General features: G+C 46.0%; 2 protein-coding genes across 5 annotated transcripts; both read right to left on the bottom strand.

The window, feature by feature from the left end:
- Positions 1-2,984: 2,984 nt before the first annotated feature.
- Positions 2,985-11,784, bottom strand: LOC6585529 (LIM domain kinase 1). Of its 4 annotated transcripts, XM_032732897.2 has the most exons (6): positions 11,588-11,784; positions 10,092-10,727; positions 8,835-8,921; positions 7,420-8,722; positions 5,277-6,936; positions 2,985-3,893 (listed from the first exon to the last, which is right to left on the bottom strand). In XM_032732897.2, the coding sequence occupies exons 2-6, from the start codon at positions 10,676-10,678 to the stop codon at positions 3,592-3,594; spliced, it is 3,939 nt and encodes a 1,312-aa protein (XP_032588788.1). In that variant the 5' UTR covers positions 10,679-10,727; positions 11,588-11,784; the 3' UTR covers positions 2,985-3,591. The 4 variants fall into 4 exon arrangements, with proteins under 4 accessions (XP_032588788.1, XP_032588789.1, XP_032588790.1 ...); XM_032732898.2 differs by lacking the exon at positions 8,835-8,921; XM_032732899.2 differs by lacking the exon at positions 11,588-11,784 and having other exon boundaries at positions 8,831-8,921; positions 10,092-10,180.
- Positions 11,785-11,965: 181 nt separating this feature from the next.
- Positions 11,966-15,017, bottom strand: LOC6585530 (mitochondrial potassium channel ATP-binding subunit). Its single transcript, XM_002011122.4, has 6 exons — positions 14,831-15,017; positions 14,227-14,560; positions 13,635-14,168; positions 13,087-13,569; positions 12,415-13,020; positions 11,966-12,350 (listed from the first exon to the last, which is right to left on the bottom strand). Exons 1-6 carry the CDS (start codon positions 14,875-14,877, stop codon positions 12,180-12,182), a joined length of 2,175 nt encoding a protein of 724 aa, XP_002011158.1. The 5' UTR covers positions 14,878-15,017; the 3' UTR covers positions 11,966-12,179.
- Positions 15,018-15,199: the final 182 nt, after the last annotated feature.

Here is a 15,199-nt window from a genome sequence, read left to right as displayed (position 1 = left end):
GTTATGCTAGCAAGCAATGACTACAGCATGCGTCTGTGCGTGTGTGTGTGTGCGAGAAAAACTGTAGCTAATTAGCGCAAGCAGCTGATTTCGTCAGCGAACAGCTGACTTAACAGCAGCTGTTAAGTAGCAGCTTGAAAAATGGCAACGTTGCAGCGCTGCCAAGAACGACCAGCAGCGCAGCGCTGTTACGCTTCAGCCCATATAATATATGCATGCATACATATGTATGTATATACGAATTTCTAGCATACATTTTACATGCATATGTAAGGCGCGAGCGTGGTTGAGTGTGTGTGTGCGTTCCATTTTATGACCAGGAAACGTTTGCATTGCGCATGTACGTAACTGTATGTACGTATGTATATATGTGTATATATGCCACGCCTCCTACTTCTAATGTTTTGTATGCATGTATAACAATTGTCCTGGGCTGTTGGCCCGGCCAACTAAATACATGCATATATATGTGTGTATGTATATGCATGTATACATACACTAATATCGATCCGTCTTCCGACCATGGTCTGGGACAAATTCCACGATGGATACAACCTGTCGTATTGCCCTTTATTTTGTGTGTATCCAACATTGTTAGGCTGCGAGGCTTCCTGGAAGCAACAATGCCAAAGAAAGAAAAAAACGAAAAAAGAAAAAGAGAAACAGAGCCCGCCTGTTCCGCATCCCCATTCCCACAATTTCCCATCCCGTAGCATTACGGCCGTAGTGCAGGCGAGTGAACTAAGTGCACTTGAAACACTCAACCGGCAGAGCTAACTCAATTTAATAGCAATTAACCATTATACTGTTATACGCCAGTTCTCAGATCTCTCAATTTTGCTCTATTGACAAGCGGAAGAAATTTAACCGGAACACGGAAAACCGTAAAAAGCTCTATTTCTATGTTCTATGGTAATTATATCTATGGGATTTTCTGCATTCGCTCAGTCGACATTCGTAGTTCTGCCTGTATAAGCTTTTGAATAATATCTAATAGATATTTATGCATGTGTATCCAAAAAGTCCCTTCAAGTTTTATGAATGCTTTGTAATGCTGTTAGCTTCTAGACTCAGCTAATAGAGTATAGTCAGAACTTCCATATAGACTTTAAATATTTAAGGAACTTAGAACTTGGCTGTTCCTGGCAAGCATTAATCCATTTTGAAATAGAGGTGCCTATACTCCAGAAATAATCTATAATCCAACCCCTTTAAGAAAAACCATTTGCTGTGTAGGGTTTTGATCAAAATCAATTGTATTTTAAAACAATAATTATTAACTCTGCATACAAAAATATACGCGTTGTATATGCATTCGATATATATATATATATGTACATATATCTGGTAATATTATAGTAGTATAACTAAATTTATAAAGTATTTGATTTATATATTTATATATACATATATATTGCTTGAATTATTTAGAAGCGCACATCGAGGCAATATAGCTGTTATAACCATTCGTATAACAGCTAAGCAACTTTTCACATACATATATATATACATCTACATGAATCAGTTATTGGAGGGCTGTGGTGGGGGCGTGGCATGTTTGCATAATTCATTTTGTAAGCGTTTTTTTTTTTTTGTTTGCCTAGTTATATAAAGTATAATAGAGCGTATAACAGTTTTTGTTTTGTTTTAACAGCATATACATGTGTATGTGTGTGTATATATGTCTATGTGTGTGTCTGTATAACAGTTAGCACTGTGCTACTTATGAACTAATGCCGCATTGAGCAAATTGCAAATTCTTGTATAACACATACACGTAGTACAGTTAAACATTTATATAAATATAAAGTAAACGAGCATAAGTTAGACTTTCAATTTCTCGATCGCTACATATATATAGACACACATATAACATATGTATGTATAACAGTAAGTAGTACAGTTTTTGTGTATGTTCTTTTTAATGTTTTTAGTTCGTATTAGTATTTATAGGAGGGTATAGTTTATCAAATTTGTTTTTGTTGATTTTTTAATATATAATAAATTAGATTTAAGCACTAACATGGAACATAGATATATATATGTATATAGATCTATATATACATATATGTATGTATGTTTGTATGTGTATAAAAAAAATATTAGTTTTCGTCTTTTTTCACTTGTCAGCATTTTGACCCAACCTAACACAGATCTCGACTCATATACTATATACCAGTTGGTTCTTCTTCTTGCTCCTCTCTTCGCCTCCTTTCTCTGTTGTCATCTCTTTCGCGCTTGGTGGGCACATGGCACTAGTTTCTCTCATTCCATCTCTTTTCGATTCGTTTTCGTTATTGGATTTGTCATACTTTTTTTTTTTTTTTTTTTTTTTTTAATTTATTATTATTATTATTATTATTTTTATATATATCTATATATTTTGGGGAACTTTTGTTAATTCGAATACCCTGTAAACTTATACAACGTTTTTTGTTTTTGTAAATATTGCAACATCTTCAGATTATTCACTTTAACAGGCACTTAATCTTAAATGTATACAGAGATATATATCTATATAAGTTATATATATATATAAAAAAAATTATAAATATATATATATATATTGATTATTTGAACAAAAAAATAAAATACTAATGCTGTATAACAGTTGTTATATATAAAAAAAAAATGTATATATATATATATTGAGCATTACTGTTATATTGTGTATAAATGTTAATTGTTATAGCTGCGGCTGCTATGCTATTCAAGCTGTATAACAGTTCTAGATTAGTTGCACAGTTATCGGGCAAGCTTGGACACTCTTTCTCTCTCTATCTCTCTTTCACTGTCTTTAGCACCCTTGGGTGCCTTTTGCTTCCTCTCTCTCTCTCTCTCGTTCTCCTATTACTACTCTTCGAACAGTTTTTTGGGGGCGTGGCAACTGTCGTCGCTGCGCTGCCGAGATGGCAACGCCGTTTCGCTTCGTTTTTTTCTGTTTCGTCTGCTTCGATTTCGATTACTCGTTTTGATTTTTTAAAAATTTGCTTTCGTGTTATCGATGCAATGCATGTGGGAATGTTTGCAACTGTGGAATGTCGTGTATAACAGTTTGTGGAAATGATGATTTGGTGATTCGCTGCTGCTGCTCCTGTGTATCGCTTTTTATGTTGATGTGTATAACACATTAGTGGCGCACTATTAGGCCATCATAGCTGCGTATAACAGTTGTTGGAATGAGTTGGTGTTGCTGTCTCTGCTGTGTACATATTGTGTATAATAGAGCACTTAACACTCGCATATAACAGCAACTGAAAGCGGCATATAAAAGTTGTAGCTGCTGTTGCTGTTGTGTATAACAGTTTTGATTTATGGTAATTATGGGTTCTTCAAACATGTGCTTCAATGTTGATGCATGTAACAGTGATTAGTGCATAACCGACGTGTATAACAGTTTCATTTGTTGTTTTATAGTTGCCATTGTTCTGGTACTGTACTGGTGTATAGCAGCCGCTGTGTATAACAGTTTTCACAGTTTGTTTATCAATTTCTGCACTACTGGTGTATAACAGCCGTGATGTATTACAGTTTTGTATTGCTTTCAAGCCGCAGCACAGCTAACGTCCACTTAGCACACGTGTATAACAGTTAACAGCGCGTATTAAAGTGCGTTCGCACTGGCGGTGGGGGCGGTGCTCGACGTCGACGATCCACATTCAAGCTATTGCCCGCCGCCGCCGTTGCACCGACCACCGCTCGACCGTGTCCGTGTCCGTGGCCGTGGGCGTGGCCATTGCTGTTGCCTGTCAGCGCTGCAGCTGCTGCTGCTGCCGCCTCCTCGCGCAGCTTCTGCTTCTGGTCGGTGAGGCGAGCGCCCAGCCGATGCACCTTCTCCGGACTGAGAATGCTGAGGCGTGTGCTCTTCGACAGCTGCTGTGGTGCAGACGAGACTGTGTGGGTTAGAAGAAGATGCCAAGATTTAGATACAGATTCACTATATACGTGGATATGGATGGATCTATAGCTATGTGACAGATGTGATGGGACAGATGAAAGTCATATTTATTAGTAATCGTTGATGGAAAACTGTTATAATTGAAAGCTGTTATAATGCGTTTTGTGCTTTGACATAATAGGTTCTTGATCCATTCAGTCTTTATTCCTTCCGTTCGGTTTTTCTGGAACTAGTAATACTATTAAAAAGAATCGTTTTGAATCAAGAATTATATATATATCCATGGTTTTATATCATTCCCTTGATTATCACTTTAATCTACTCTCTATGTAGGCTCTCTCTACTACATCTGTTGCCAACTTGTTAGACATTTGATTCTCTGTTTAATACTAAGCTCAAGAGCAATGGCGAATTATAAAGAAAAAGCATTATATACCCATTTCCTATTTTTAATGGGTTCAGGGTATAAAAATACCTATTACAAACTGACATACATTTGCTCCCCCCCGATCTATGTACTTTAAATATATTTTTGAGACTGGTATTCCGAGACACGCTTTAAACTAGAGATATGTCTAGATGTTGCTATGGATGTTAATGCTTACCACTCTATAGCTCCTCAATATCTGGGGAGACCTATGATAAGCTAAGTAGTTATCAGTTCTAAGCGAAAAACTGTTGATTTTGCATAAGAAAATGTCATGATTTAAAGCTATGTAGGGAAGATGAGGTATCATGTATATTCAGATATATATAGAACTGTATATACAACTATAATTAACAACAGATTCGTTCAAGTACTCAGCTCAAAACAGGGAGATCTATGCTCTAATTTAAGCCTGCTCTGAATTCTAAACGAAAAACTATGGATATTTGTAAAAAGACATACTTTTCTCTCGAGCTATACGGATTTTTACTACATATACATACTATATATAGAGCTTTTATGGTAAGCTAGGCAGATATATTCCTTCAGTTAAGCTTTCAGCTTGCTCTAAGTTGTTGCGAATCCTAGGAGCGCAGATTTTGTTCTGAGATCATATGAATTTGTTGAGCCTTAGAGATGTTGGCCTAATGGGATATTTAACATAGCCTAGATCTAGATAGTAAATAGCTGACTAGCTAGCATTTAGTTAAGCTCAAAGCTCTCGATAGTCGAAAGCTATTGACCAGTGCTGTGGGAGGCTGTTGCTTAGTTTTTCTAGTTTTGTTGAATACAATCTATTTAAAGGTCTCTAGGGGAACAGTACGGTACATTCGTTTGATCTATTTGACTCTAAGCTCTCTTGTGGAACAGCGGCGCCATTGTGTTAGCCTGGGTCTATCGTGGCACTCAAGGGGCCATCCGCTTCTGAATGGCATGCTCTAATGGATTTACCGTGATTGTGGCTCTGGCGCTGTGCCGTCGCTGCTGTATGGCGCTGGGCGAGATGTTTGCCCGGTGAGCCCGGTCGGTGGCGAGTGGGCGAGGCTCCATTGCTGTTGCTGCTATTGTTGTTGCTGTTGCTGCTATTGCTGCTGCTGTTGTTGTTGTTGTTGGCTATGGCTGTTGCAGATTTGTGTGGCTTTGTGGCTTTGCTGACGGGCTGAGCGGCACGGCGCTGCCAAGTGGCTGACAGTGGCAGCGTCAGCTTGTGCTTCTTGGCCAGGCAATCCGCTGACGTTGCTGCAGTTGTTGCTGCTCCTGTTGCTGCTGTTATTGCTGTTGGTGTTGCTCCTGCTACTCCTGCTGCTCCTGCTACTCCTGCTGCTGGTGCTGTGGCTGGCTGTTCGGCTGCTTTGCTGCGCTTGGCGACTGTTGCTGGCTTCGCTGCTATCGCCAGCTGCTCGAAGGACCCGGCGTGCTGCAGGCGTGGCTGCTGCGCCGGCAGCTGGCGCCGCCCAAAGATGGGCGTCTGATTGATGCGCTGAGTGCTGCGTTGCTTGGCTGCTGCGGCTGCAGCTGCCGTTGAGCTGCTGCCATTGAGGGATGCCTCGTGCTCGAGCCGCTGGAACATTTTCAGTGCCACCGGCGGCGTCTTGAAGAAGTGGCGCATCGAGTGCTGCGACTGGCTGAAGTTGCGGCGATTCGCCTCCTCCAGGTGCTCGAACTTGCTGCGGCACTGATGCAGCCGCGTGCGCATATCCTCGAAGGCCAACTGATGCACGAGCGGCACGGCGGGCAGCGGCGGCGGTGTGGGCGGCGCCTCTGGCGGCGGCGTCACCGTCGGCGTCGGCGTCACATTCACCTCGTGGTAGTTGAGACTCGTATCGCAGCTGGAGTCGACATCGGAATAGTTATTCAGGTCCCGCACATCGTTCAGCTGCAGCTCAGCCCCGGGACGCAGGTCCACCAGGTAGCCCTTCTCGCCAAATGGACGGCATTTCTTCAGCGCCTGCTTCAGCGCTCGCTCCGTGGATGTCGTCTCCGGCGTTAAGCCACGCAGCTGCGGCTGTGCGCCCAGGAAACGCTGCCGGCGCCGGGCCCGCATGCTGTCGCGCAGCCGTTCGCCACTCGGCGAGAAATCCTTGCCCAAATGGGGAGACTTGGGTATGTCATGGGTGCGCATTACGACGTTCTCCATTAGCTCCACATTCTCCTTCTCCTCCACCTCATTGGCCCGACTGGCTTGAATCGCTTGCTCCTGCTGCTGTTGTTGCTGCTCCTGCTGCTGTTGCTGCTGCTGCTGCTGCTGTTGCTGCTGTTGCTGCTGTGGTGCTGTCTCGGCCATCGTTAGATTGTCGAGGCTGCGCTGCGATGTCGGCGACAGCGCATCCTCGGAACTGATGTAGCTGTCCTGAAAGTTCTCGATTTCGTCCAGCAGACGCGCCGGCGGCTGTTGCTGTGCGTCCAAGTGCTGTCGCAGCTGCTCCAGCCACACGTACAACGTCTCAAAGCATGGACGCATATCCGGATTCAGATCACAGCAGACAAAGGCCACCTTGACGAAGGCCTCCGGGCACTGGGCGCAGAACTTTTCGCGAAACTCCTGCTGGTTCAAGCTGAAGTCCGAGTTGCGTGGCATATAATCCGGATCGGCTTCCACACGGCCAATTATCTGTGAGGAGAGAGAGGGAGAGGGCAGCAGCATTAGTTGGTGTTCCAGCAACGTTTAGGAAGAGCGAGACAGAATCATTTTTAGGGTAGAGCTAAGCTAAGTAACGTATAGTATGCCAAGCAGCTATATATGGCTAATAGCCAGTAAAACGTTTACGAATGCATCAATAGTAAGGCATTGATAGACTACAGGCCTTAGAAGTAAAGAAAGCTGGCGATAATCTGGAGAATGCTCAGATTGATGACATATAATATAGAAAAACGAGTGAAACGTTACAGATTACAGAGCAAAGAAAGCTCTGAAGAACAAAGACGCCAGCAGAAAATGAAGAAAGAAGAGAGACAGAGAGAAAGAGCAACTGCAGTCAGTGAAACGTTTGCGAAGACAGCACAAAGCGGAATGCAACACCATATAGGCATGTCTATCACCTAGTGTATGGAAAGCAATTAGATATATTCACTATATGCTCCGATATTGACTCACCTCGCAGAGCATGATGCCGAAGGAGAAGACATCAACTTTCTCATCGTACTTGAGGCCCTTCATCATTTCGGGCGCCATCCAATAGGGATTGCCAACCACCGTGTAGCGCTGCCGGCGCTGTCGGCTCTTGCTGCGCCGCAGCGTGCCGCTGGGCGACATGGCACTGGCATCGATGGAGCCCGAGTTGGAGCTGGCGGTGGAGCCGGCACCGGCACCGGGACCGGTGCCAGCGCCGGGCAGGCGTGGCGCATCGACACTGCGCGCCAGGCCGAAGTCGGCAACGATCACCGATTGATCCTCGCGCACGAGACAATTCATCGAATTGAGATCACGATGGATGATGTTCATCGAATGCAGATAGCTCATGCCGCAGGCGATATCCCTGGCCAGGCAGACGCGCTGCGACCAGCTGAGCACGCGACTCGAGTCGTGGATCAGCTCCTTGAGGCAGCCGCCGGCCACATACTCCGTGACCATGTGCAGCTTCTTGTCCTTGTAGAGCACGCCGATGAACTTGAGCACATGCCGATGGTCGAGCAGCCGGAGCACGGCGACCTCCTTGATGAAATTGCGCTGCGCCTCCTCGTCGGCGCGATGCAGCTCCTTGAGGACCATCAGCTCGCCGGTGAGCCGATGCGTCACCTTAAACACCTTGCCAAAGAAGCCCTCGCCCAGCTTCTCGCCCATCACCAGGTCGGAGGCGCGGAAGATGCGCTGCGGCTTCTGGACGACGCGACAGCTCTGCGTGCGCGACAAATCGTATAGCTGTGGATGCGCCGAGTGCTGCTGCGCCGTGTGCTGTTCGTCCAGCAGTTTCGAGAGGCTCGAGCAGCGCTCCTTCTCCTTCAGCTGCGACGACAGCTGCTCCGGTGGATGTTGTTGCTGCTGCTGCTGCTGCTGCGACGGCGGCGCTTGCTGCTGCTGCTGCGACTGTTGTGGCACAAGTGATTTGCTGCTTTGCAGCGATTGCAACGTTTGCTGTCGCATCTTGCGCACCTTGCCGCTGGGCTCGGTGGCCGCTGCCTTGTACAGGCGCTCCCGGCCACGGCCACCGACCTCAACACTGGAGGCGGACGTGCTCAGGGGCAGGATCAGAGTCGAGGCGGAGCTGGCGCGCTGGATGTCCGCTTGGCTGCAGCTGCGACACACCTGCACCGGATCGTGCTCCACCGTTAGCTGCAGCATCTTCTCATTGCTGCGTATCAGCTTGTCGATCTGATCCACAGACGAGTTGCTGACGGGCGTGCCATTGACCTCCAGTATCCGATCGCCGATATGCAAATTCGTGAGATTCACATCGATCCTAAAAAGCACGCGCAGAGTGATTGGATTAATGAGCGTTCACTGCAAGGGGCCGCTTCAGGGATATTCTTGTGGATTCGTATTGGGTATTTTGGGGTTCTTGGTTTACCTACATATATGAAGCACAACAACGATCCGCCACCGAGGTAAGCAGGGAGAAGGCGTATTTGCCCATGCGACCATAAAATTTACAAATTAAGCTTGATAAGCGAGACACAGTGTAATTCAAAAAGAGACAGAGACAGAGACACACACAAACAGAGCGAGAGAGAGAGAGAGAGAGAGAGAGAGAAAAGAGAGAGAGAGAGTAGGAAAGTAAAACCAACACCAGGCATTAAAATATTGCTAACAAATTTCAATTACAAATTAATAGTTCAAGTAAAAGCACTCAAAGCAGCTGTTTTTTTTCCAAAAGCTTTTTCTTGTTTTGTGCAAAGCACATTGTAGCTTTTTAAGCTAAAGCTGCTTTAAATGCTTTCATTGACAAAAAAAAAAACTCTTAGTGAGCATATAAACTATGTACTTTACTGTTAGAGCTGATTATAAAGGCTTTTTGTTTTTGACAGATTCTTAGCACAGAAGCAAATTATTAGAAGAACTTTTTCCTAAATTTTTTTAGTTTTTAGTATGTAGTATCAAGTAAATCAAAATTAGATTAGAGCCTCTACGACAATAATATGTTTCTATATCAAGCACCTTTATCTTGAGAGTTTACATAGTTTCATTCTTATTTGAGTTTCATTTTTTTTCGAAAACTTCTAACAGACAGGCAACAATTACTTTTTAGATACTATCTAATTCATAATATATATGATAATAATACTATCGAAACATTTCAATCTAAAAAAGTTCGTTTGCTAAATTGTAAATTTACAAAATAAATTAATATGAATTCATTCAGATTTTTTTTTTTAATTTGCCCTTAATCATTAGTATATATTTTTTAGTTTCAGCTAGTTTCTTGGATTAATCCTTTAGAGCTTTTACATTTTTTAGTATTTTAGAAAAAAGCTTTTGGATTAATTTGCATTGACAAATTTTGCTTATTATGATTCAAGTGTGATTTTTTACTTTATATACCAGCTGTTTTATTTGGTTATTTTTTTTTTAGTATTGAAAGCTCGTTTTTAATGCATATATAACTAACTACCTTAACTAATTTGGGTTATTGTAATTATTATTTTTTTCTATTATGTGAGATGATCATCTTTGATCATTTGCTATTTGCATAAATATAGCTTTTAGTTTTAAACAATATTTTTTTAGTATTAAAAGCTTGTGTTATTCTATTTTATATGCTACTAAATACGTAAGGAATTTCTATTGCTTTATACGTTGTTTAGCCATTTCTATTTTGGTTGGCTACTTACTCGGTTATCCGCACAGTGGGACAACCATCGTCCAAGGCTCCACCGTCCACACGCAGACCGGGCGTTGCATCCTTGGGTATCTCCACCAGGCGTATGGAGTGCATCGGCTTGCCTGCATTTGTGATACGTGCCCGAGCATCGAGGGGTAGGCATTTGCCATAGCAGAGGCCGCAATAGAGCTTGGAGCGTTCGACCAAGGCGTAGGACTCGCCCTCGCCAATGAATGAGCCGCAGGCGGCACAGCAGAAGCATTCCGGATGAAATTTATGCTCGCCGGCAACCATCACGGGTCCCGTTATAACCGCCGTGCACTGCTGACAGGCGTCGCCGAAACGGGCATAATAATCCTCGCGGCAATAGAGCAGGTTCTCACGCTCAAAATACCAGCTATGCAAGTGGGAGTCGCAAACGGAGCAGCGAAAACAATCGCAGTGCCATTGCTGGCCGAGTGCCATCACTATCGGCTCATCGTTGTGATTGTTGGCGATCAGCGGGCAGAGGCAACTGGCGCAAGCTGGCAGCGCAGCCGCCGCTGTCGCCGCCACCGCTGTGCGCTGTTGTTGTGCTTGTTCTTTTTGTTGATGCATGGAAATGTATGTGTGTGTAATGTGAATGTGTGTATGTATGCGTCGCTTGCTGGTTAAAGAGAAGAGGGAGAGAGGGAGAGAGAGAGAGAGCATATGAGAGCACAATGATGATGATGAGAGCAATGTTTGTTTGTGCAACGATCTGGCAAGCCTTTGTTTACTGAACCGGTTTTGCAAATGAACTACTACAACACACACTGCACATAACTGCGCCGCTGGAGCTGGGTGCAAATCAAGTCGAACTACTTATCAACTAATCCGAACATGATGTCATTTAGCCGGCATATTACATTGAATATTGATTTAATATCTACACAAATACACAATAACCGCCACACATTATTCACAGCATCTATGCAGATCACGTGACCGTACGGAACTAGTTCAATGGATCTGTAGCGCGCAACTCTATGGGAATTCCAAATGCGCTTGGGGGTGGGAAACCTATTGTTATTGCCAGCATTGACCCTGAGAAATGGTGTTGTGACTGACTCTTGCCCAACTTATGACTGCATGTGTTTTTAACAATAGTATCAGTGCTTAATATAACTAATGAAGCAAGCAGTAGCAGCTGACGCAGCTGTGTTGTTATGCACATATAATTTAAAGAGAAAAACAAAAAAAAAAAACACACACACACACACACATAATATGACGAATGCACAAACACAAACAAAAACATAACATGCACACACACACGCGCGCAAAAAACAGTTGACATGTTGAACGAAATGTGTGTGGGGGAACGGGAACAACGACATCAGCATTAGCAAATGGCAAAGCCTGTGCTATTGTTGTTAAAGTTGTTGTTGCATTCTTACTAATAGTTGTTACTGCCAAAACTATACACATGACACACACATGTACGCGCGCGCACATACAAAACAATACACACACTAACACACTTACATAATTTTATCTTATATTTTGATGCTGTTGGCTAATGCATATCGCAAATTTTGGTGCATTGCGTTCTCACACCATTTTCCACAAGCGTTTGAACGTTTGGCCACTTCAATTACTCCACACAGTTCGAAAATAAAAAACAAATGCATTTGTTTAAAAAAAAAAACCAAAATGAGACTAGCGTTGTGTGTATAGTGCGACCGCGCTCGACTAAATCCGAAAATCTCAAAGACCGTTAATACCAAAACAAACAACGCGATAAATACCATAGAAATACCAGACGCTATTTTAACGGCTCGAGCTTAGTTTCGCAAAAAGTTAAATTTTTATTTAATTTTTTATCTGTGTTTTTGTATATTTTTCTAACAAACAACTGACAAATTATAATCGACTTGCTTTATGTACATTGAAAATAATGCATTACGGTTTGGTTTTTTAACATGAACAGCAGTCGTTCGGCCTATTTAACTTATCGAATTTGTGATTTTTGTTTTTTAAATTTAAATGTAAATCTCTCAAACAATTAAATAAATTAAAAAAATATTGTATGTACAGGGGAATTATATAGATACATATCTATATATATGTCGTTATGTTATTGTACTGTATTCTTTGTCGTCTCGACGTTTGGGGAATTTTCGCTAATTGGCGGCTCCAGGATCTGCGCCTGGTCGAGGATCTGCTCCTGGTTCTCGCGCCGCTCCTGCTGACGCACTAGCTCAAAGTACAGGCCACGCTTGGCCATCAGCTCATCATGCTTGCCCGTCTGCAGGGAGAGAGATATATATATATATATGTTTCTAGGAAAACAGAATCCTTCTTCGACTCACCTCCACAACGCGTCCCTGATCCATGACCACAATCAGATCCGCATTGCGTATCGTGGACAGCCTGTGTGCTATCACTAGGGTGGTGCGATTCTGCACGGCAGTGTCTAGGGCCTTTTGCACCTCCGACTCGCTGGTGGCGTCCAGCGCACTCGTCGCTTCGTCCAGGATGAGGATGCGCGGATTCTTGACCAGCGCCCGGGCGATGGCAATGCGCTGCCTCTGGCCCCCACTCAGCTGGGTGCCGCGCTCGCCCACGTGCGTGGCATAGCCATCGGGCAGGCTGGTGACGAAGTCGTGCGACTGGGCCAGCTTGGATGCATCGAAGACATCCGTTTCACTGGCGTCCGGCTTGCCGTAGCGCACATTCTCCAGGATGCTGGTGCCGAAGAGAATGGGCTGCTGCTCAATGAATCCCAGCACATTGGCCCGCAGCCAATAGGGCGAGATGTCGGAGAGCTTGTAGCCGTCCAGCTTGATGTTGCCTGAGGTAGGTTCGTAGAAGCGCTCGAGGAGAGCGGCGATGGTGGACTTGCCCGAGCCGCTGGCGCCGACCAGGGCGACCGTCTGGCCGGGTCGCAGCGTCAGGTTGAAGTCCTTCAGCACCAGCTGCAGAGCGGGCAAGAGAATTCCATATTAGAATCAGCTGCAGCTTTGGATATGCCCACTACTTACATGATCCGGTCGCATGGGATAGGCGAAGCAGACGTTCTCGAAGCGAATCTCGCCGTGCAGCCGCTCCTCGGGTATGACGTAGCCACGCAACAGCTCCACCTTGGGCTGCAGCGAGAGGAACTCAAAGACGCGGCTGCCCGCCGTCAGGCCGCGTATCATGGTGCCCAGCAGGATGGAGCCCTGCGAGAGCGAGCGCTGGACGCCCTGCGAGGCGACCAGGAAGGCCATGAGAGCGCCCGGCGTCAGGCTCTCTGTGGACATCAGGTGGCCGCCCATGAAGAGCGTCGACAGGACGAGGGTGTTCAGGAAGAAGTTGGTCAGGCCCTGGAAGACGGCGATGCCGTAGCCCAGCTCCTGGGCGAGACGCGCCGCCTCGTTCGTCTCCTGCTCGAAGAGCTCCATCTCTCGGTACTCGCAGGCGCTGGACCGCACCGTGCGTATGTTGGACAGAGCCTCCTCGCAGACGCCAGTGGCACGTTCCGCCTAAGGAATGGAGATTACATATAGAGAATTGACAAGGAGAACTCTCTGCATCAGCATCGACTCACCTGCGCCTGCGAGCTCTTGCTGAGGGAGCGCAGCTTGCGTCCCAGGTACGACATGAAGAGGACCACGCAGGGCACGCTGGCCAGGGCGATGGCCGCCATGTGGGGCGATATCATGAACAGGGAGACGCTGCCGCCGATCAGCTGGGCGCCGCTCCTCAGGCCGTGGGCGACGAAATGCTTGAAGGAGGTCTTGAAGTCCTGCACGTCGGCGGTGAGGCGGTTCACCAGCTCACCCGTGCGGTTCTCGTCGAAGAACGAGATGTCCTGCAGCACGATTTGCTTGAACAGATCCTGGCGCATCCGCGCGGCCATCTGCTCGCCCACGCGACTCAGCAGGTAGATGTAGACGAAGGTGAAGCCCGACTGGAGCATGTAGAGACTCAGCAGATTGCTGGCCGGCTTGCTGACGTCCTTCACGAAGGAGTTGTTGATCGGGTCCATCACATAGGTGTTGGCGTAGCGCGCCAGCCTATTGACCAGATCCCCCAGCAGATTGGGAATCCGGATGTTTATGAAGGCCACGATTAGGGCTGCCTGCAATGACAGCGATGAAATGTGGATGCACTGCAGCGAGAGCAGCGGCAGTACTTACCAATATTGCACCGATCAGCTCCCAGGTGTGCGGCTCCAGATATGTCCACAGGCGTTTCCAGTCAAAGTTCTTATCCGTCTCCTGCTGCAGCGTGTGCTGTATGACGCCGGCCAGCCGATTGGCCTCGCAGTGGGCCAGCGCTCGACTCGTCCACCAGCTGCGCGCTGCCACGCCTACGCCCAAACAGCCGCCACCCCAGAGCAAGGCGCGCGCCGTCTGGACTTTGGCGGCCGCCGGCCGTGGCCCGGCCCATTGATGCTGGCGCATCAGCCTGGTGGCATTCTGGAGCCGTGCGCCGAGCGGCGACTGCGGCAGATGCTGCAGCAGGCTCCGACTGGCGGGGCACCCAGAGCGACGAGTTGACGATGAGGGAGCAGCAGTAGCAGCAGCGACAACGATAGAAAAACAACATTTGATGACATAATCAAGCAGCAAAAAGGGCAAAAACTTTATCATCAAACGAAACGCGCGCGCGTTTCTGCTAGAGAGGGGAGTGGACGACGGGTGCAGGGGAGGCGTGATGAGGGCGTCTGGGGCAAGGCTGTGTGTGAAGTGAGGAGCGTGTGGAGCAAGTGAGCCGCTGCTCTCCACTTGGCTGCGTTACCTGATCAAGTCGCTGCGATTGCAGTTGCTGAGGAGTAGGCGCAGCATCTGTAGCTTCTATTTGTCGCACTTAACTTAAAAGTAATTAACTATATACGCAAGCGCTTAAGCATTTAACTAACTTGTTGGTTAACCTTAACAATAATAATAATACGCACACACATGCTCACACCTACATGCACACACACACACACACACACACACACACTCAGGGAGATATGCGAACGCACGCACACATAACATGTTTACGGGTCAGGTGTACGCTGGACAAATGCTAATTGGCATGCATTAAATACTACATTTTAGTATATTTTGCAAGAAGTTTAGTACATTAAACCTGTTTGCTTAATACGAAAATACTGATAATACT

This window comes from Drosophila mojavensis, unplaced genomic scaffold (assembly GCF_018153725.1).
Source record: "Drosophila mojavensis isolate 15081-1352.22 unplaced genomic scaffold, ASM1815372v1 contig_136, whole genome shotgun sequence".
NCBI classification, from domain to species: Eukaryota; Metazoa; Arthropoda; class Insecta; order Diptera; family Drosophilidae; genus Drosophila; species Drosophila mojavensis.
The sequence above is the reverse complement of the archived record's forward strand: the minus strand, read 5'-3'. Positions and strand labels throughout refer to the sequence as shown.